Source organism: Etheostoma cragini, chromosome 7 (genome assembly GCF_013103735.1).
Source record: "Etheostoma cragini isolate CJK2018 chromosome 7, CSU_Ecrag_1.0, whole genome shotgun sequence".
In the NCBI taxonomy this organism is placed as follows: Eukaryota; Metazoa; Chordata; class Actinopteri; order Perciformes; family Percidae; genus Etheostoma; species Etheostoma cragini.
In genome coordinates this window covers 4,670,079-4,692,476 of record NC_048413.1, presented here as the reverse complement: position 1 = coordinate 4,692,476, position 22,398 = coordinate 4,670,079, and the positions used below count along the sequence as shown (strand labels likewise).

Below are 22,398 nucleotides of genomic sequence, written 5' to 3'. Positions count from 1 at the left end.
CCTTACTGCTCCCCCTCCCTGTTGCTGCTGGTTTCCCAGCCCTACTGCTCCCCCCTCCCTGTTACTGTTGGTTTCCCAACCCTACTGCTCCACCCTCCCTGTTAATGCTGGTTTCCCAGCTCACCTGGTTATCCTCCAGCATCTTCTCATTGACGTTATTGATCTCTGCGGCTTTGGCTGTGTTGTTCACCCCTTGGTTCAGGGCGTCTCGGAGCTCCATCATGTAAGCGTGGAAGCGGGACAGGCGCTCTCGGATCCCCTGGGCCAAATTGCTGTTTTCTCCCTGAAGACCCGCCAACTCCTTGCTAACACGCTCCAACACTAGCAGGGAACAGGAGGGAACAAAGGGGTCATCAGAGATATCTTTTACTTTTACTTTTTTGTTAGGGTTACTTTGCAATGGGTCAGTTTAGTTAGTATGCTTGGCAAATTCCATAAGACCCAGTTTTTAATCTTTTACTTATTTTGTAACCTCCCCATAATCTTTTTCTAAACCTAACTGTCCTGTTAGGTTTAAGACGCCAAAAGTTTTTGTTTTTGACGCCAAGGACAATTGGCGTCAAAAAGTGACTCCAAGTGTCCTGACGAAGTTCCTCTAAATATGATGCCAAAATGTTAGACGCAAGTCAAAAAGCAAAACCAAATGTCCCGAACAAGAGCGTCAAAAAATGACATCAAAGCTCTTGACCCAGAGCGTCAAAAAGTGACACCAAAGGTCCCGACCCAGAGCGTCAAAAAGTGACACCAAAGTTCCAGACCCAGAGGGTCAAAAAGTGACACCAAAGGTCCCGACCCAAAGCGTAAAAAAGTGACACCAAAGGCAGCGACACAGAGGGTCAAGAAGTGATGCCAAAGGTCCCGACCAAGCATGTCCAAATATAACCCTGTAGGTGACTTTTTGCGCCATTAAGAAACGCCAAAGACAGCTGACCACCTGCGTTGCTTTTTGATGTGATGAGAGGGAGAATGTGCATAACCTTGTTTATCAGTCAATGGTGTGTCTCCATCAGTATTACCACAGGACGGACAAACGCAGGTTTGTTTGTCTCAGGGAGTAGACTTACATTTGTTTGCCTCGGTCTTCTCTCTGTCAGCCACTTTCTTCTGTCCCACGAAGCTCCGGTACCTCATCTCCCTCAGCATGGCCTGCACCTCCCTCATCTTCCTCTCCCTGTCGCCGTCGTCCTGCCCTGCCTCCGTGTCATTCAGCGAAGAGTGGTTTGCCATGTTCATCAAGTCTGTAGAAATGTCAAAATGTAGTAAATATTCACTTTATTGTGTGGTAACACCTGCATTATGTATTAAATGATTGTTGTTTAAATTCGCCCCCCGTTCACATGCGGCTATTAAGACTGCCAGTTTGTATTAACACTGACAAAAGAATGTCAGTGCACACAGAAGATAGAGAGTTAGCTGACTGTGAGGAAATATTAACTAAATTTGACAAAAGTGCATTGGATTAGCATCACTTAATATACCTTTAATCTGTCACATTATGTAATCAGACCTGAACCCCCTTACAAAACGGTTGCACTATTTGATGAAAATGTAAATGTAACATTTTGGTGCATTATGTCATAACCAACAAAAATGGATGTATTCATTCATTTCTTATAACATTGTCATCTTTATTTTATGAAATTCTAGCGTAAATTATGGTGACTCAAAATTTGTTTTAATACTTGTTCAGTGGATTCAAATTAGTTTTCATTGGTCAAAACACATCACATATTCGGTTTTTATTACAACATGCGCCAGATTATGACATTATAATGCGGCTGTGATTACATAATGAAGTCTGAATGTATTATATCTTGACATTTTATTTTATAATGTGTTGTTACAAAGCAGCAAAAATCAACTCTCTGACACAAGTTATAAAAAAAGAATTATTCCAGGCTTAGAAGACACCTCATCCTCTGAAATCACACTGGTACTTTCAAATGGATGCTATTCTGCTAAATAACTTACTGGTTTATCTTCGTGTGACAGGTTAGTATTTGGAACCTTTTTATTTTTTCATGACCCTCTCATGATGTGTTATTTTTATTAGAAACATAACTTAACTAAAACTGAAATGTTTCATTTTTAATGTCAATGTGATTTTACTTCATAGATACACACCAAAACATTATATTTTCTTACATGTAGGCGAATGAAAAAAATCACTTGGGTTTCTGTCTCAGCATCTCATATTATTGGAAGTTTTTCCTTGCCACTGTTGCACTAGATGCTTTTAATTGATTGGTAATGTAGTCATTGCCCTCTGTCTTACTGTTTAAATCCAGGGTCATGTTGTGAATGGAGGACAGCAGGTCCTCAGCCCTCTGGTGTGTGTTAGTGGTACTGTACCGCAGGTCACCGACCCTGGCGATCATCCCTGACACCTGGAAAGAACAACATAACACGCTCAGTTCTACATGGAAACACACATTTATAATAGGCTCAGTCCATGCTGATGAAGGAGTATTACAGAAGTCTTTCAATAAAGATTGTGTGTTTCAGTGTTTGTGGTCGTCATCTGTGACCACACCTTGCCCTGCAGCTCATCAATGTCGTCATTGATGTTCATGATCTCCGCCTCCATCATATCGGCCCGACTCCTGCTGTCATCCAGCGTACTATTGTAGTTCTCTATGGCACGCTAGAACCATGGGAAAATGAGTTTATTATAAAAAAAGTAATGACACCAACAGTCTTACAGGCTTGAGTTACATCGTGTGTATCTCTGTGTGTGTGCGCATCTGTGTGTGTGAGAGAGAGTGTGCGTCTGTGAACTTGTGAGTGTGTGTGAGTGTGTGTAGGTGCGTGTGTGTGTGTGTGTGCACTCACAGCAATGTCCTCCACAGACTCGTTGAGACTGTGAAGCTGAGCCCAGGCCATGGAGCTGGCGTTGAGACTGCCCAACTGACTGGCTACTGAGCTGACGTTGGCGTTTATTTTGTCCAGATCCTCCAACAGGACGATGACACAGCTGTCACAAGCTGCAAGAAAACACACAGACACACACACACACGCAGTTTTTGAATTTTCTGGTATTTTCTCTCTCTTTTAAGCACATTTAAATGTATCATATAAAGACATTCAACACACAGATTTATCAATTGCTGTCAACCCGTATGTGTGAGTGTGTGTGTTTTCTTACGTTCACAGTGCATGCCATTTTGGTGCTCTACAGGTACGCTGTATTTGTGTGAGCAGGTGTCACACTGTTTTCCTGTCATCCCGTCAGGACAGCGGCACTCTCCTGTGCGAGGGTCACAGCGACCTCCTCTGCAGCTGCACTCTAGAGAGAAGAAGGCGTGGAGCAGAACCGGCGGTCCCCTTTTAATAAGCATCCTCAGTGTGATTTAATAATGACAGCAGCAACCGCAAGTCAACGATAAAGGCTAACATCGGATATCGCGACTAGGACTCTTCATGCTACAAAAACTAAAATGATTGGTTCTGCTAGTCACTACAGCTACTATTAATATGACTGCTGTGGAAACTATTTACTAAGTACTTTGACAAACAGTAAAGTACAATAAAATTATAAATAACATAATGCACCACAATATTAAAAATAATCAAAGAAGAAATCAGTTTAACCTGAGCATACATTTTAAAATAAATAAAGACTAAAGTCTACAAAAGTAGAACATTTCACTAGATGACATTGCTGCACCTGTATCCAACACATCTGAATCTGAACGCCCAAGAATATTAATTTGTTGATTTTTCTATACTACAGACAAAGGTATAGCTCTCATCTGGAAGAAACAAAATGGAGGCAGCTGCAATCAGTGCTTGGATCAAAAATATGGTGCAATGGAAGTCCATGGTAAGATTAACATTTATATTAAAAAACAAATTGGGGGTGTATGAGAAAATCTGGAAACCAAATTCTGTTGTGGACAGGGGGGTTGTGATAAGTTGTAATTGTAATCGCATTAAAAAAAATCAATAAAAAGTATACAAAAGTACAGTACGTAGGGGCGGCTGTGGCTCAGTGGTAGAGCGGTTGCCTGCCAACATTCACACTCCGGTGCTGCGCATCGGAGTGTGAATGTGTGTGGATGTTTATCTGATGAGCAGGTGGCACCTTGTACGGCAGCCTCGGCCACAGTGTATGAATGTGTGTGAATGGTGAATGTATCCTGAATGATATAAAAGTGCTTTGAGTAGTCGTTAAGACTGAAAAAGCTGCTATATAAATGCAGCACATTTACGCTGTGTAGTGGTCATGCAAGCACTCACTCTTGCATCCGTTGGGTCCGTAATCCCAGTGTCCGGGGGCGCACTGTTTGCAGCTGGGCCCGTTGACCCCGGGCCGACAGGCGCACTGACCGCTCCGCGGGTCACATGGCTGGACCAGAGCTGCAGAGGCGTCACAGTCACACTGGCGACAGCCGGAGCACGAGTCAAAGCCAAACCTGGCGTCCTGAGATGGAAAACACAATCAGGCCGATTGTCCTGTCCTCAATAGTTCCCGTCCTCAAACAGGGGATGTTTGAGCCAACGTCATACTATTGAGTTCTTCTTGAAATCAAAAGTCATGTTACAGAAATATATTTTACACATCCTTTTGTGGTGTTGAAAGAAACTGGCCCCTGATGCTGTAATAAAAATAAACTATTATGTAAAATATTTCATTCTCACAAGAGGCACGAGATGAAGCTGGTAAAGTTACTTCCTTTTCTGAACAGAAAGGCTCATTGTTGTGATCTTAGAAGCAATATTGCAAGTGTTATCATCTGCCTCTTGTTTGAACTAGAAGCTTCCAACTGTTTTTATCTTGTTTGTAAATGCCGAATTGTATTTCAAATTCATAATTCACAATAACAAAATTTAGGTTGTGACCTTTCTGCCAACCACTTCAAGTTTACATCCATGTCTATCCAGACTCGTATATGCAGTAAGTCTGTGAAGCAATTTAGTACAAATGGATTAAGGATATAGTGCATAGTTTCTAAGACAAAGCATGTCCACATGATAAAAGCCTTCTGCCTAAATTAAATGGACATTTATTAATTTTAAAAAGTTACGCGCCATGCTTTAAATGTACTTTTTAGGAAAACATGGATGTTTCACACACATTTTCAACCCAGCAGCACAGAGGATCAATACAGTCATCACTTCATTATTGTATCCTATTAGATATTTGCACGAAATGTTGTCATAATTAGGAGGATGAGACCTGAGGTCCGGTGTGGAGGATGAAGAACTAGAGCTGTGGTACAGACAAGGGCTGGGCCATAAGGAGGAAATCGGATATCACCATATTCTTGACCAAATACCTCGATGTCCATATTGTGGCGATATTCTATGGTTGACAATTGGTACTTTAAGAAAATATCTTCACACTTAGATTTTAGTTAGATAATCATCATTAATTTAGATATAATGTCTAAGTGGGGAAAAGGCAAAAATAATAGAAGAGCTAGAACAGTCTGGTAAGTACATCACTTTACTGCAATGCAGCATTTAAAACCAGGAAAAGACAACACTCATGTCATATCATGATGTAACGATATCTAAAATCTAAGACGATATGTAGTCTCATATCAAGATATTGACGTAATATCCATATAATGCCCAGCCCTAGTACAGACAGACAAAACTACGTTGACTCTGCAGTGTGTTAATGTCACAGTAAGTCACGACAACGCCGGTAAAGCGGTTGCACGTGTCGTTACACTTTTCAAAACTCAACACAGACAGTGAACTGTGAGGCAATTTCATCTGGCCCAGAAAATCTACAAAAATATCAAAATGTTCTAAGTAAATAGCATAATGGGTTTGGAATTATTTGTACAACTGAAATTCATTTTTTGTTATTACAAAGGGAAAGTACTGAATAAAGGTACCCAACTCCAGGTACCGGTACCCAACCCTAATAAGAAGCTGTGCCGCTCTTACCTCACAGCGGTCGCAGAGCCCTCCGGTGACTCCCGCCTTGCAGCGACACTGCCCAGTGTGAGGGTCACATGACTCGGTGCCACATGGTGAGCAGTTACATTCTGCGTTAACGAAAAGAAAGAAAGAACTTTTTTATTTGCTGATCCAACTTCAAACTTCAACTTTTTGTCTTGCATTCATCACAGCGTCCTAACTTCGGATTCCTTTACTCAATTGAAGCTTTTGCAGCAACATTTCACAGGCTTTTCCCCATGGACAGTTAAAGAAATGGACCAACAGATCCCGTCGCTCTGCATGGAGACCAGTGAAGTCTATTAGAAGCATAGACAGTTAAAGTAATAGACCAACAGATCCCATTGCTCTGGACGGTGACCAGTGAAGTCTCTTAGAAGCTCTTTTCCGGTCATGGCTGACCGTTACTGCGCAGTCTCCAACTGAGCTTGAAGACGTAGATGTGACATCAGCAACCTGTCTGAAAGTTGAAGGGGGGGGGGGAGACAGGCAGACAAACACACACACACTACACTACACACAACAGTGAGTATGGCCGGTCCGCAAACAGTAATGGCAATGAGTGTGTGTTACCTTCTTTGACAGAAATCTATGCATTTACTTGTTATTTCTGTCAATTTGATAAACAAAAATGTATATTATGCTTGAGTTAACAAAAGTGGTTAAAATAATATTAATTTTGTGATGTTTAAATATTCCCCGGGAGAGTCTGATCCACTCTGGAGATAAAACTGAGATTAACTCTAATAATCAAGTTTATGTTCTGCTTATTCAACGCTTGCTTCAGTGCTTCAAAGCCCTGCATTGTAAGATCAAATGAACACATGAATGCATCTCATGAACTGAGGTTGAAGCTGAACTCACTGGTGCAGTTTTTAGCGGTGACAGCGTCTCCGTAGTAACCAGGAGCGCAGATGTCACAGTGAGGCCCGGCTGTGTTGTGCATGCAGCTGAGACACTCGCCGGTCAGTGGGTGGCAGTCGGTAAACAGCATGTTGGGGTCTGTGTTGCCGTGGCAATGACACAGCTGGCACCTGCTGCCGAGCACCATGGGATTTCCATAGTAACCAGGGGCACACCTGTTAAGAGCGAGATATTTAATGACACTGCAGCAGGTTCTCCTTTACTCTTCTTAAATATAAAATCTTTTTTCTTTCAAATTCCTTATTAGATAATTACAAGACGCAATTGGTGACGATGAATATTTCTTTGAAGATTTTTGTGACGTATTAAGCCAAAATTATAAACTGAGTCGTCATATTATCCACTAAGAATCCAGTACACTGCCATTGTAGTTACTACTTGAAGTGTAACTCTCGCCAAAATGTAACCTAGGCTCTTTTTGTGAATGTACGTGGGTCAAACTTTAGTTTAAAAGCACATTTAGGACGGAAACAACACTTTTTGGGTCAAATGTTCTTTTGAATGGGAGAGTTAGGGGCACTACTATGATAGCATCAAACTCAACATTTATAATCACTAAGAAGGTTCGACACAACATGAGACGCTGCTCCAAGTCTCACCAGGTTCTCTACACATGAACTCAGCATCACCAGGGTCTCTACACATGACCTCAGCATCACCAGGGTCTCTACATATGACCCAGCATCACCAGGGTCTCTACACATGACCTCAGCATCACCAGGGTCTCTACACATGACCAAGCATCCCCAGGGTCTCTACATATGACCCAGCATCACCAGGGTCTCTACACATGACCCAGCTTCACCAGGGTCTCTACACATGACCAAGCATCACCAGGGTCTCTACATATGACCCAGCATCACCAGGGTCTCTACACATGACCCAGCATCACCAGGGTCTCTACACATGACCTCAGCATCACCAGGGTCTCTACACATGACCTCAGCATCACCAGGGTCTCTACAAATGACCTCAGCATCACCAGGGTCTCTATACATGACCTCAGCATCACCGGGGGTCTACACATGACCTCAGCATCACCAGGGTCTCTACACATGACCTCAGCATCACCAGGGTCTCTACACGACCTCAGCATCACCAGGGTCTCTACACATGATCTCAGCATCACCAGGGTTTACTAAAGGTTTTAACAATTCACTGTAGCTGTTGGTGTTTATGCTATCTGCCATCTTGTCAGTCATTTGACCAAAAACGTTAATATACTCAATCTTAAAAGTGGCACATCCGTCTTAAATATTCTTTTAAATGAAAGTTTGACTCTGGTACATTCACAAAAAGACCCTAGGTTACATTTTGGTGAAGTTTTGCTTTAAGGGGAGACAATACAGGCAAACAAATCATATTTTTATTTTGAGGTTTTGGAATGTTTTACTCTCTTAACATGTCTTCTTCAGACTAGTTGAAAGAAAACATCCAAAATACACATTTAGGTGTTTAAGTGCTCTACACTTCGTCTATTTGTTTCTGTACATTCACCAAAAGTTAGCATTTGCATATTTAAACTTAAGAATTTCAGAAAACTTGTAATAAAAAAAAGAATTTCCTTAATGTGAGTAATCATCTTTTGGTTAACAACTGTGGTGTGTTCGAATTTCTGAATGTCTGAAGTTTACAATCCATATCTTTAAAGGTTTAGTTCTCAGCATTATGAAGCTTTTACATAGGGAGTTGTTCAGATATCATTCATATTTACAGCTGTTCACAGTATTTTCTAAAAGTATAGAAAGAGTGTAAAAACCATCGCCTCCAACATGAAAATTAACCAAGTCTTTGAACGAGGCTTTATCCAATGTTCACATTTCTGTTACAGAAATGTATGCAAATTATTGGATTTTTAATAAAATAATTCCGGATTTGCATAATTAAAAATAAAATACAATGATACAGAAATGTCAGTAATTAACTGGGGCTATTTTACGCAGATATCTGATATATATTTCCTCTATTAACCCCCTTAAAACAAACAACTAAATAAATAACAATAAAATGAGTACATTTTAAAACAAAAGATAAGCCTTTGTCATTCAGATTAGGTAATAAACATGTCAAAGTCAGCGGGCAGATGAGAACGTACTCTAATGTGGTTAAAAGAAAGAAAAACTAAACAAAAGGTTTTGTAAATCGATGTTCAGGAGCTGCACTACCTCTCACAGTGTGGTCCAGCGTAGCCCGGCATACACAGACACTGCATCCTGTCCACTTTCTGCACACATCCCTCTGCAAAGCTGCACACAGAGACCAAAACAAGCAGTGGTTAGCAGACAGTAGGCCCTGTAGAGTCCATCCCCGGCTGGGTCTTTGTGTGCTCTCCCTGTGTTTGTGCTGCTTATAGTAGCTTTGTTTGTGATTTGATTTGTGATGTTTAGGATCCAGCAGCCAGCCTTCAAAGCTTTCTAAGTATCTACATCCAGTCCTATTTTATATTTCTAATCAAATAAATTCATCTTGGAATACATGACATAATAAATCAAGAAATCCTGAAGAAAGAGAGTGAAATGTACTGACTTGTTGGATGGGACCCTTAGTGGGCAGGGACAACTGGAGCATGACACGGCCTGACCGTCAAGACTGTTGTTGCCAAGGAAACCACCCAGGCACCTCTCGCAGTGGTCGCCAGCGGTGTTGTGCTGGCAGTTCTGATGGACAGAGAGAATAAAGGATGGCTTATTGCTGAGGGGGAGAGATATGAAGAAGGACAGAAAGGTTTGAGCGTGTATCTCACCAAACAGATTCCAGATCCGTCCAGACAGTGGTCCGAGTGTCCGTTACAATTACAAGGAACACACTTGCCCAGAAACAGGCCAATAGTGTCTCTGTAGTAACCCGGAGCACATTTCTAAAGAGAGGAAGAGAGAAACATTAAAGTCAGATTACATTGTTGTTAGTAGTACTCCATGGTATGTTGACGCCAAGTAAAACTTGTAGCCTGGTAGTAATTGTGTTGCTGTGTTTGTACGTTTTATGGATGTATGATGTTGAAACAAGGGGGCAAAGCGCAACACATCTTCTTCGTAGGAGACTACTAGAACTGTTGGGTCCTTGTAAATTCTGGAGTGTGGTCTATCTGTATAGTGTCTTGAGATAACTCTTGTTATGAATTGATACTATAAATAAAATTGAATTGAATTGAATTGAAGTTTGCTACTTATTAACTGCAACCATATAACATGCTAAATTCAGCTTAACAAATACTTATGAGCGGCAGAATTCCTCCTTAACACAAACGTTACACATTGTGTAAGAACATAAAGACTTCAATAGAAAATGTAAGGCTTGCAAAGCAACACCTCCCTTAATATGCAGCGTTCTAAACAAACACTGTACGAGTCTCCGCCATAATACAAACAGCAACGTGCTGCAACATTATTGCCGCGAAATATACACAGTAAGACACAGGTAAGAAACGAGTGACAACATCAGGCTATTACTTACTGGTAGTTTCACGCACACAATCTGAGAACTTAGCAATAATTACAGCAACACTGTATTTTTTTTAATCTATATCTGCACAGTCTTTCGACGCCAGCTCTTTTCCAAACTTTACCCGAAAACAAAAACTTAAGCTGTCTTCTTCGGCAAGCAGCAGCGCGCAGTGCCGCTCCTGATTGGCTGATTTCCAGCAGCCAGTTTTACCTGCCTGCAGAGGTCGTCTTTCGTCACAGACAGTGTTCATGACTTAAAGTTTTGTTCAGTTAGGTTTCATCTACACCTAGCGATTCCCTCCAAAGATATTGGTGGTGAGAAAACATTACGATGCGTTTGGGAAACAAGGTCGTGGTCCCTCACCTGACACGAGTCTCCCAGGTAATTGGCTGGACACATGCAGATCTCCACATTGTTGGCATGGCGACCGGCAGGCAGGTTTTCAGCGGCCTCCAGCACGGCGCCGCGGAGCGACACGGAGTGTGCGGATTGGGAGTGCAGGGCTCGAATTTGCAGGGACTCCAGACCCACCAGGACCATCATCAGCTCCTCCCGAGACACAGAGTTACCAGTCTGAGCGTGCCGGAAACTTCCCTGGGAGGAGAGGAAGGAGAGATGTTCTGATACAGATACTAGTATGAGTAGCCTAACACCTCCGAAACCGCCGAACATGCTGGTATCGGTATCAGCGAATATCGGAGTATATCAGATCCCACCTACTTTAGCTGAAAATCAATTTTAAAATAGTTAAAATCATCTCTTTCTTTGAATGCATAGTATCCAGGACTATGCATGAGGGTGTGTTTGAGTTAAGATTGCTTATTTTACTCATATTATATTTTGAAAAGAGGGTCAACTTAGGGGCTTTCCAAAGTACATGAAGCTGTACTATATTCATGATTATTACACATGAGCAGCTCTAGATGGCTTCGGGTGACAAGATTATACTGTATAACCTGATTTCACACGAATAATTAATGAATTTGGAGCTCTGGTTTCCATCTCAGGAAAAAATGATTGGCCTCCGATGATAAAAAAGGAGAGCATGACACAATGTTTTGGAAAAAGGGAACATCTGACAAGTTGCTGCCAGCCTGTGTGCACTGTGTTGTAAAACTCAGCTTCTGGCATAAATCTCTGGGCTTGTCCTTATTTTATTAGCTTAAATGTCCCATGAGGGCATGTTTACCTCCACCATGTGAACTATTCCCAGGTGAGGCTCTTCAGGTGAGGAGTACTCTCGCTCCATGAACACCAGGCTCATCTGGTTACCCTGCAGCAGGAAACAATACACTGAAAAGTCAGTGTGCAGTTATGCAAGATGCATGTGTGTGTGTTTGTTTGTGTGTGCGGGTATGTGCATGTGTGTATGCATGCGTGTGTGTTTGAGTGTGTGTGTCACGATTCTGGTATGTTGGTATGTGAAACAAGGTAATGTGTGTGTGTGTGTGTGTGTGTGTGTGTGTGTGTGTGTGTGTGTGTGTGTCACAATTCTGGTATGTTGGTATGTGAAACAAGGTAATGTGTGTGTGTGTGTGTGTGTTTGTGTGTGTGTGTGTGTGTGTGTGTGTATGTGTGTGTGTGTGAGGGTGTGTGTGCGCGTGTGTGTGTGTTACCTTGAGAATGATATCAGGCCTGGAGGCCTCTGCGGGCAGAGACAACACGTCTCCTCTCATGGTCTGAGTGTGGAGACGATACCTCAGATAACCTCCATAGGATGAGACCTGGGGAAACAGGGACACATGTTAGGTTTAGAGATATTAAGATGAAAAACGTTAATGCTTGTAATAAAGCATTAAGAATAATGAGACAGGAAAAGCAGACAGATATTTAATCTTATGCTTTTGCATTAACAATGGATTACATTCAGACTTGTACAGTCAAACAGAAGCAAGATCCAAGGCCTTTGAAAGTTAAAAGGCCTTTCTGTCCATGGTTACCATCATAGACTGTATATATATTGATGGTCTATGATTACCATGCAGGCTTTGGCCAAGCTCGCATTTGAAGCTGCTTTATGGAGCGTGACAGGATTCAGCCTGCAGACTAGGTAATGCTGGGGGAATCTCAAAAGAAAGCTGTGGATTTAAAGGTCTAGACAAAACGCTGATCTGTATCCGAACACCTCGTCTGAGTCTCTGGATGACGATGTGGGATTTCTGTTTGTGTGTCTATATACTATAATGTACAGTAGGTGTGTGTGAGTCGGGACCAAGCCCCAGGTTGTATTTCTCATGTTTTATATCAATGCATTTATGTGATGGAGGTAAGGTACATTTATCAGGTACATTTGTCTATATTAATGTTATTTTAAGAGTTATATATATTGAACATTATATCACGCCTTATTGCCTTGTTTGTTTTGCACAACACAAGACAAATACATCTCTTCAGGCTGTCTCTTTTTTTGGAAGTCACATTAAAGGAAAAAAGAGTATCAAACATTTCTTTTATTGTCACTGACCAATAATAATTGATACCTTTTTGTTACATAACAAATAGGTATCAATTATTATAATAGTATCAGAAACTGTTAAGTTCTGAAAGCTGACATTAAATGTCTTGCCATATACAGTATATACATATATATACTTTTTTATGTGTCCTCTGCATTAGATGAAGCCACACAAATCTACTTCAACATCTCCAGCTGTTTTAGAGCATCTGATGAAGGCAAAGAGACACTAAAGGCTCAAAGTTACAACAAGACTAAATTGTTATTACTGTCACTAACTGTGTTGATGTGTAACTCATACACAGGTCCATATGGAATCTGATGCAGCAGAATTAAGCAGATTTGAACAATATTTAAAATATAACTTAGTATGTCTGCTGAATTCCCCAGATTTTCATTCTGGACCTGAAACTGTTAAAACAAATTAAAGAATTGCAGATTCTGTTTGAGTCTGCTCATGAGGTCACTGAGCATTTAAAAGCAAACAGTCAGTCTTTAAAACAATAAAGTACAAAAATCACGCTTAAATAAAGATTAAAACTAATTGTGAGTAAATGTATTTGCAATTGGAAACTCATATTTCGAAAAAAAAAATTAGAATTAAATAAATGGCAGAATCTGTTCCCTCCTTCCCAACCGCCTTCAAATGTGGTATTGCTCTCACCTTGTCTCCCAGGTAGGTCTTGGGTGCATGCCAGTGGAGGTCCTGGTAGACATCGGGCACGTCGCTGAGGTCGGCCTCTACCAGGTCCTGACCCGGATACACTGCAACCGGGACTTCCTGTTTGTCTGCGCTGAGCAACACCCAGCCCTCCATGTTCATCACCTACAGAGACGAGAGGAACACTCAACAACACACCCATCATTCACAGCAGTGATACTCAGCAAAGATTAAGGAGAGGATCAACAGAAGACAAGTGAGGAAAACATCAGAATCATTATTTTTCTTTCCATCATTTTCCAAAACATTTGCTTGTTCCAGCTCCTCCATAGGGAAGATCTGCTGTTTTGTATGAGTAAAGATGTCACCGTGGGCTCTGGGAGACTCATATTACTGCCATATTATAGACAAAGCCACTAATGTATTAATTGGGAACAAATTCTGCATACTAATAGCATTTTGTCATTGGTAAAAAGGTCAGAGTCAGTACCTCAATGCGTCTCTTGTCAGAACTGCGACAGCGATTGGTGGCTCCAAAGCAGAAGCAGCTGGTGCAGCCCTTTGGGTTGGTGGGGTCCAAATGGAACGTACCAACTCTGCACTGATCGCATCGGGAACCCTGGACATTCTCCTAAAGGAGGAGGACACACAGCATGTAAGAACACACTGTAAGGCAAGGAGGACGTGTGTGTCTGTGTATATATGGATCTGTGTGTGTCTGTGCGCGTTTGTGTCTGTGTGCGTATGTGTATCTGTGTAAATGTAAATGTAAATGTGCTGTATTTATATAGCGCTTTTTCCAGTCTTAACAACTGCTCAAAGTGCTTTTACATCTACAGGAAACATTCACCATTCACACACATTCATACACTGTGGCCGGGGCTGCCGTACAAGGTGCCACCTGCTCATCAGATAAACATTCACACACATTCACACTCCGATGCGCAGCACCGGGGGCAACTCGGGGTTCAGTGTCTTGCCCAAGGACACTTCGACAATGACTGCAGCGGCGGGGATCGAACCACCAACCTTCAGATTGGCAGGCAACCGCTCTACCACTGAGCCACAGCCGCCCCCACGTGAGTGCGTGTCTTAGTGTGTGTCTGTGTGTTTGTATGCGTATGTGTATCTGTGTCTGTGTGCGTAAGTGTGTGTGTATGCGTATCTGTGTCTGTGTGTGTGTGTATTTGTATCTGTGTGTGTGTGTGTGTGTTTGTGTGCGTATGTGTATCTGTGTGTGTGTGCGTTTATGTGTTTTTGTGTGTGTGTGTGTGTGCGTGTATGTGCGTGTGTTTTGTCCCACCTTGCAGAGACACTGTCCCGTGAAGGAGTCACACACTTCCTCTTCGGTTCCTGCCTCGTTGCAGTCACATGGCCTGCAGTTGGGGTAGCCATAGAAACCGGGAGCACAGCGTTCACACTGTCGGCCTACGACGTTGTTCTTACATCTGGAAAGAAAAAGTAGTTATCTTTGTATCTATACATCGTAATCATCTTATGTGGTCTATGGGTCAAATGTAAATCTCTGTTCCTCTGTCTTTAAAAAGCTACACCCTTTGACCTTTGACCTTTAAGGGTAAATGCTGGACTGTAGTCCCGTACGGAACTTGCATACTGCCCAGGCATCAACACTTAAGTTAGCATGTAGCTTAGGACGATAGCTGGCTAGCTATGAAGAGTTAAGGTTAAAAGACCAAAACTTTCAGGCACATCTTCAATTTATAATTTATTTATTTTATTTATCTTCAGCTTGCCAGTGGTACGCTGCAACTTTGTTGAGCAACGCCTTTGGAACGCTGGGTTTCAGAGCATAGCTGTACGGTTGCCTTTGGTCTGAAAGGCCGTTAAAGTTACATGTTAGGTGAGTCACACCTTTTTTGCCACGTTTGGCGTCATATTTTTTTTCTAGTCTACAATGTCACGTTTTATGTACAACTAACTTCAAGAAGTGCCCTGTCTGCTCCGGTTTCCTGCACCTATTTCTGTTCTATTTTATAGAACATATAGGTACATTGAATCATACATGTACTGCGCAGTAAGCCTGTGTTTGTTAACCGACTGCAGGGTAAATGCAGCTGTGTGTGTGTGTTAATGATGACCAGGTGATGACAGCTTTACATCTTTGTCTTGTCCAAACAAAGCTGACACATATATGTGTGTGTGTGTGTTTGTGTGTGTGTGTGTGTGTGTGTGTGTGTGTGTGTTTGTGTGTGTGTGTGTGTGTGTGTGTTTGTAAGGGTGTAATGATAGCAATTTAAGACATCTTGAATTCCTTGAGGCTTACAGCGAAGCAACAAAAAAAACTGGAAGACCGATTTGAAGAGAGGAAAGAGCAAAGTGGTGATGGAAGATGGGAAGATAAAAAAGTTGGCAGATGGTTTAGAAGGCAAAAAATAAATTTATAGAAAGAAAGACAGGAGCAAATAGAGAGCTATATTGAGAGAAAGACAGAGAGGGCGACAGGCAGGGAATTAGGCAGATAGCTACAGTTTTTGGCTGCGAATATTGATCTTGACGTATGAAATAATGTGAAAGAGAAAGCTGAAATACTGTAGCAGTTACCACTTCAGTCTATGTTACAGATTAATTTAATTTAAAGTGCCCCTATAGTGAAAAATCCCTTTTTCTGGGATTTGGGGTGTTATTTTGTGTCACACACATAAAAACTTGAAAAAAACCATCCATGCTGTTTAGAGTTTGATCCGGTTTCTGAATGTCCTCTGTTGTCAGTCTCCGGGTGAGCTGTTCAACATCTGCACGGCTTTCTACGTCACTAGCCGAGACGAGGTGGCATGCTAGCTCGTTGTCAATGGCAAACACTGTTCCAACAGCCACTAGTTGACCATAATCTCCAAAAGAACTACTTTGTCCCTGTTCTGCAGGTATTCCAAAAGTGGCCCTCGTCTAGAAAAAATTTCCCAGCTAATCCTGCCTTGGACTGACCAAAGCTGGAGAAAGAGTTATCTATGCAACTGAGCATGTGCAGCTCCCAACAAATATAGTATAGAAGTGAGATGTCTCACTCTGTAGCTAAAACAGAGACTTAAACACACAGGGTGAAAACAGGATCTGCAGCAATGTGCAGTACAACAAAAATAGGATGTTTTTTGAAAATGAAACTATGTAAACCTATTCTGGTACAACCTCAAAATACAATTAAGGACCTAAAATTTAGCAGAATATAAGCGCTTAAAATTGAATGAGTGAACCAACTTTTCACTTTAAATACCATGTTGTCAGGTCTTAAGTCAAGATATTTGTATGATGATGAAAGTGTGGGGAAAACTTTATATTTCTAGCTGTTTGATTTAAATAGTACAATAACTAGAGTGATGGATACAGCTCTTCTTCTTCTGTCTTTGTCTCTCAGGAATCCCTTGATGCTCTTCTGATCCGTGTCACTCAGGGTCTGGAATGTTTAGCTTAAAGGATTTTGCGAAATACACGTATTCACTTTCTTGCCCTCTACAACAAGAACGTGAATATGCACATTTCACTATTCCTTTAAACTCCTTGGAGTTTCTTGTACGGGTTAATATGAAGTTTCCATGATATGTTTTAATCCACTTTATTTATTGGAGGCAAAACATAACTTTAGTTTTCTAACATGCAGGCCAGCCGACATTACGTTGCATCCCACTGTCCCACCTGTTGCTGATTGGCCTTTCTGTTTGTTTTTCATTTGTGTTCTCCATTTAAGAACATACCAGAGGGATGTTGCGTTTTTTTCTTTTTTTCGAACTTGGGGGCACCGAGTCCACCAGTGGTTGTGAACATAAAAGTTGCTGACGGATTACTGACAAAGGGGTCAATCATCATGATATGAAGACTGAAGGAGGAATAAGTGAGGCAGGCAGATAAGGTCAAGGACAGTCAGCTGTTGTGTTGTTGGAGGAAGAACCCAAGGAGCTGACGTTTTCTAATCTACAGCTACCACAGAACACAGACAAGAGTTGGCAAAACACAAAGCAATCAAGCCAGTGAGAAAGTCAAAGCCTAGATCCTGTCACGAGACAAAACGGGCAAGAAATAACTGCCTTTTTAGGTATTTCAAAACAGAGGCCTGACATTTGAGAGCTGAACTTGCTGCCCCCCCTCCAAAAGCAATCACACAGTGATGTCAGTGTGGGAAGGCTCTTATTTTGAGAGGGAAAGCTGTTGTGCTCTGATCACTGCAAAAAAAAAAGCTGGATCCAGAGCCAGAAACACTGTTCCTGAGGCAATAATAATAATAATGAATCATTTAATCTGGCTTGTCTATCTTGTCTTGTTGTACCTGCACTGGCCGCTGAGGGTGTCACAGGTAACATCTGGGGAGAGGACGCCGGGCCGGGAGCAATTGCAGACCTCACACCCCACCACTGGATGGCAGCCAAACGTCTGGGGCTCACACTGGGTGCATTCTGGTAGCACAGTCCTCGGAGGGCAGATACAGTCGCCAGTCACCGGTTCACATAACCTCGAACCACAGTTACAGGCTGGAGGAAAAACGAGGAGGGATACAGTTAGTTCCAGACTGTTGACCAGTTGTCTGGATCAGTGGAAGTAAGTCTACATTACAAGGATGACATGTGTGGAGGCTCCACGCGGAGCAGAGAATAGCAAGGCTGATGTGTTTGTGTGTGTGTGTGTGTGTGTGTGTGTGTGTGTGTGTGTGTGGTAGAGTGAGTAGTACTGACTCTAGAGTCCTAGTGAGAGAAACAAAGTGTTTCCCCTGTTCTCTCTGACCACGGTAAGACATCTGCAGCAGGAGAAGCTAACCCTCTCCTTGATTTCATGTTGTTGATGGAGAAGGAGAACCAAGAGATGAGTCGGGGGGGGAAATGCAACCTACCAAGCAACTGTAGTTCCATTTTTCGAGAGGTACACGTCAGGCGACGACGTAGGGTCCGACATTCAAATCAACACTCAAAGACAGACACAACCACACATACTATATAAACCACGCCTTGTTGGACATCGGATGGTGATTAGGAAATCGTGTAGCATCATTTGGGCCAAAAAAAAACCACCAACTTTTAACACTATGTAGTGAGATCTCAATTTCAATAACAAAATTCAAATTGAATCAAATTTCAATTTACAAAAGGTGTGGCCTATATAGTCCGTATGGTTGTGTCTGCCTTTAAGTTTTGAATGGAATAAAAAGAGAGCTGCTTATGGAGCCAGAGGGCGAATCACTTTTTTCTTATTGACACGTCTACGTCCAGTGCTCAGCACCTCACTGCAACCCTGTGTTTGTGTTGCTTTTCAATATTAGACTCCTGTTACCTGCACGTTATTGGACACTCAATCTGCAACTCAACTCACGTCTGCAGTTGGGGAACCCCCAGAAGCCTGTGGCGCACATGGAGCAGTCTCGGCCGATGACGTTGGGCCGACAGTGGCACTGGCCGCCGAACGGCTCGCAGGTGTCGCTCTGGGCTCCGACCTCGTGGCAGGCGCACGGCATGGCCCCGTTGTTGAAGAAGGCTGACAGAGACACGGCCGAGCTGAGGCAGAACGGAGAGGCGGTGGAAGGACTGGAGGAGAGAGGGAGAGTCATTATTTTACAAACTGTCCAAGCAAACTGATGTGGACGCTGCACCTTTCACTATCTTTAGCAATAGTGGTTATTTTCACTTTGTAGTTACTAGAGATGTCCCGATACAGATATCAGTATGGGAAAAGGCTCCAATACTGCCTAAAACGCTCCTATCGCTATCGCAAGTACTGGAGTTTATGCACCAAGCAGATACCAAATAATAATTAAAAAAACTTTAAAATAGTTTATTTGTGTTTTTTCCTTTCCTGACTCGCTGTGAAACTGGATAATATAAAGAGTTGAACAACAATAATAGGAGTAATTTCCAACCCCTTGTAACCCCTTGTTTAAATGCTGTGGCAAGCAAATATTTGTTGTAACGTTGTGCAAATGTCACTAGAATGCAGCAAATGAAGTGTTTGATGCTCAACATTTCCATGGGAACAGCAACCACACGCCCTGGTTTTAGTTTGCCCCCCCCCCCCCCCCCCCCCCCCCCCCCCCCCCCCCCTTCAAAACATTGCTAGATAGGTGTAGATCTCAACCCCCCCAAAGTAGAACCCAAAGATACACCCTTAAGTATAGAGCTGTTGAAACATTTCCTACTAATTCCTACCATTGAGTAATCACCAATCGCCGATTAAAGGGCTCCTTTAAAAATGTTGATTTCTTTACTCAACACATCATCTGAACTCAATGAGTAAGGAAATCATGGCAACTTAAAATATAATTTTCTTTCTCCCAAAATGACAAAGTGCAAATACATTTTCTGTGTTTTTTTCTTTGCTTACGAAAATGTAATATGTAAAGATTCAGCTTTGAGATACTGACTTGATGTAGAAGCTGTTTTGGCCACAGATGCTGATGAAGTCGTAGGATTTATCCAGAGATTCCTCGTTCAGGTAGCTGGAGCTGTATCTGCTCTCAGGCACAACCAGCACATAATCCTGCAGAGACACAGCCCAGTATACAGACCAGATATAAAAATACCTTTCTGCTAAGAATTCAGATTATAAACACAAACGTATGTTTCTTCCTATCACAAAGTGTCTGCAGTTTCTTTCTAGCACTTACTAGAACTTTTACACAACATATATGTGTCAAACTTAAGGCCTGTGGGCCAAACACAGCCCCATGAAGGTTTTAATTCGGCCTGCATGTTGATACAGGTTTACTGTTTTCAGTAACGAGGCACTCAGAGCAAAAGTTGGCATATTTGCTGACTTAGCTGACTTCGAAATTCCCTTAGAAGCAATGAGTTTTAATATTCAGATTGAGAAACAGCGTCAGCTGTGTGGCAGCCTAATTTAAAAAAGACTGTTTTTTGCTTGATTTGCTTAACTCTATGACGGCTAACATACTTTTTTCTAGACTTTAGTGCTTTATTTCAACAAAAATGCAAAAAGAAATACCCAAAAAGCAGCAAAAGTGTCGGAGAAAGCAACAAAAATGACAAAGAAATGTAACAAAAAATACTTTTCATAATAAAGCATGTCAATAAATTATACATGTCAGGCCTTTGATGTGATTTTCATTTTCTAGAATGCCCCCTAGTGAAATTGAGTAACTCTCCTGCTGGGCATGAATTACTTTTCTACACCCTCCATTACATAGTTTTTTATGTTGAAAGACCATGCAAATTATGTGTCAGGTGTGAACAGCTTCAATGACCTCAGCTGAAACGTGTAGACTTCCTTTTAATAGCTTTAAAAATTAATTTTACATAAAGATGTGGTGCTTTTATTGTAGAGATAATGAGCTGCTGGTAAGCCTGAAGACAGCCTGTCCAAACAAACGGACTCTAAATCTCTTAGAAATCGTTAGAATGGTATTGGTGATTCATGTGTTCGACAGCAAAGGGACTCCAGACAGAGAGAGAGATAAATATAAAGGAGAAGTCAGACTTGAGAATTGAAAGCATGGCAGAAAAGCGTACCAGCCACAGCGTCCTGCCGGCAGGTATCTGCACTGTGAGGAAGACCTCGTGGTCCGTCACATCCAGAATGATCTGATTCTCAGAGACCAGGACGTTACGGCAGCCGTACGCGTGGGGACAGAAGGAGGCGTTGGCCTGGCCTGACATACAAGAAAACACATGGAAACTGGCTCAATCTATTTCTGTTAATATATTACTTAGTCATACGTATATATTCACTTTCAGTGTCATAAACGTAAAACATATTATTAACATATAAACATAACATAAACACTCGTTATGCGCTCCTACCCTGCCAGATACGTCCACCGTTGATGTACACCTGCACAGGATAGTTGGCGTGGAGCGGCTGGTGATAGTGCAGGATGAAGACGTAACGCCCTAGGGCATGGACACGGGCCGAGTACACCGCTGCATTCTGGGTAATGGTGGAAGTTGAAGGAAGAGATGGAAAAGAGACAAAGATGAGGGCGGTGATGGTGTTTTTTATGATGGCAGATGTATCTGTAATGCAGATAACTTTGACTTTGTTAAGTTTTAATTTTAATATTTTTCTACCAGATTCTCCAACTCATGTGTGTCTCTGATGTTAGCCATTATCATTTGCCTAAACATTTTGCATTCTGACCGATGCCCCATGACGATGGCGTCAATCTCTAAAACCGACCCCCTCCTGCTTAACAATGACAGTGGTTTTCAGTTGTATCGTCAGGTTTCTTAGTGCAGCTGGTCCAGGTGATCCTAATTTAATCAAGTTCATCTGCTTTTGATTCTGTTGCATGGTTTTAATCTAGAACAAAGTATAAAACTACTTACTAATAATACTTTTAATACTAATAATACTTCCTGTAAGATTCTCATCTATAGTGCAACTAGTGAGCATCAAGTATAATAGTTCCTTTTTGTTTCTTTATTTAAAAAGGGACAATGCACATTAATTATCATGAGCACATAATAATAATGTGCCAGATTTATGTAGGCTAATTTTCATCTGCAGTCCTTAGCAGGTTGATGGTTTTAAAAGAAAACATTAAATAAGATACAGAATTACAACACATATGCATACAACACACATGCATAGACAAAGAAAATGACCAAACCACTAGTCCAGAGCATGACAGCTGGCAGGTTGGAAATATATATTAAAATCCATCCTTTCCAAAGACTGAGTGGACCAAACCCCAGGAGTGGATCTGAACAAGTCTGCTCTTATGAGAGATGTATATGGAATTGTCCCTCGTGTTGATTAATATGTGCGTCAGGCAGCGTCTGTACCTGCAGTGAATCTAGTCGGACGTGCTGGCTGTTATCAGCTCCGAGGGGGGGGCGGTCACCTCCAATCCAGGCCGACTCATCTCTCTGCTGGGGAGGCAGAGGAGGAGCTGGGACGGGCTCCTGCATGGACGAGCTCTGGCCCTCCTTCAGTACCAGAGAGTCTGACGGGGTCTGGAAGCGGGACGGGACGCAGGAGGAACTACACAAACAGGGGGGGAGTTACAGTACAGGTATTATCTGCAGCAGTGGAACAAGGATTCAGTGAG

General features: G+C 42.0%; 1 protein-coding gene across 1 annotated transcript in view; it reads right to left on the bottom strand.

The window, feature by feature from the left end:
- lama5 (laminin, alpha 5) overlaps nucleotides 1-22,398 on the bottom strand; it is an 84,555-nt gene that overhangs the window by 17,857 nt on the left and 44,300 nt on the right. The window contains exons 29-52 of the mRNA XM_034877581.1: nucleotides 22,133-22,331; nucleotides 21,149-21,275; nucleotides 20,858-20,997; nucleotides 19,753-19,868; nucleotides 18,708-18,919; nucleotides 17,674-17,875; nucleotides 14,701-14,845; nucleotides 13,888-14,028; nucleotides 13,401-13,562; nucleotides 11,898-12,005; nucleotides 11,471-11,554; nucleotides 10,645-10,875; nucleotides 9,581-9,694; nucleotides 9,364-9,494; nucleotides 9,003-9,083; nucleotides 6,778-6,992; nucleotides 5,902-6,002; nucleotides 4,240-4,423; nucleotides 3,146-3,286; nucleotides 2,833-2,984; nucleotides 2,534-2,644; nucleotides 2,276-2,387; nucleotides 1,065-1,238; nucleotides 125-321 (exon numbers count right to left, since the gene is read on the bottom strand). Coding sequence (XP_034733472.1) covers nucleotides 125-321; nucleotides 1,065-1,238; nucleotides 2,276-2,387; nucleotides 2,534-2,644; nucleotides 2,833-2,984; nucleotides 3,146-3,286; nucleotides 4,240-4,423; nucleotides 5,902-6,002; nucleotides 6,778-6,992; nucleotides 9,003-9,083; nucleotides 9,364-9,494; nucleotides 9,581-9,694; nucleotides 10,645-10,875; nucleotides 11,471-11,554; nucleotides 11,898-12,005; nucleotides 13,401-13,562; nucleotides 13,888-14,028; nucleotides 14,701-14,845; nucleotides 17,674-17,875; nucleotides 18,708-18,919; nucleotides 19,753-19,868; nucleotides 20,858-20,997; nucleotides 21,149-21,275; nucleotides 22,133-22,331 — 3,580 coding nt within the window. The remainder of the gene's footprint in view (nucleotides 1-124; nucleotides 322-1,064; nucleotides 1,239-2,275; nucleotides 2,388-2,533; nucleotides 2,645-2,832; nucleotides 2,985-3,145; nucleotides 3,287-4,239; nucleotides 4,424-5,901; nucleotides 6,003-6,777; nucleotides 6,993-9,002; nucleotides 9,084-9,363; nucleotides 9,495-9,580; nucleotides 9,695-10,644; nucleotides 10,876-11,470; nucleotides 11,555-11,897; nucleotides 12,006-13,400; nucleotides 13,563-13,887; nucleotides 14,029-14,700; nucleotides 14,846-17,673; nucleotides 17,876-18,707; nucleotides 18,920-19,752; nucleotides 19,869-20,857; nucleotides 20,998-21,148; nucleotides 21,276-22,132; nucleotides 22,332-22,398) is intronic.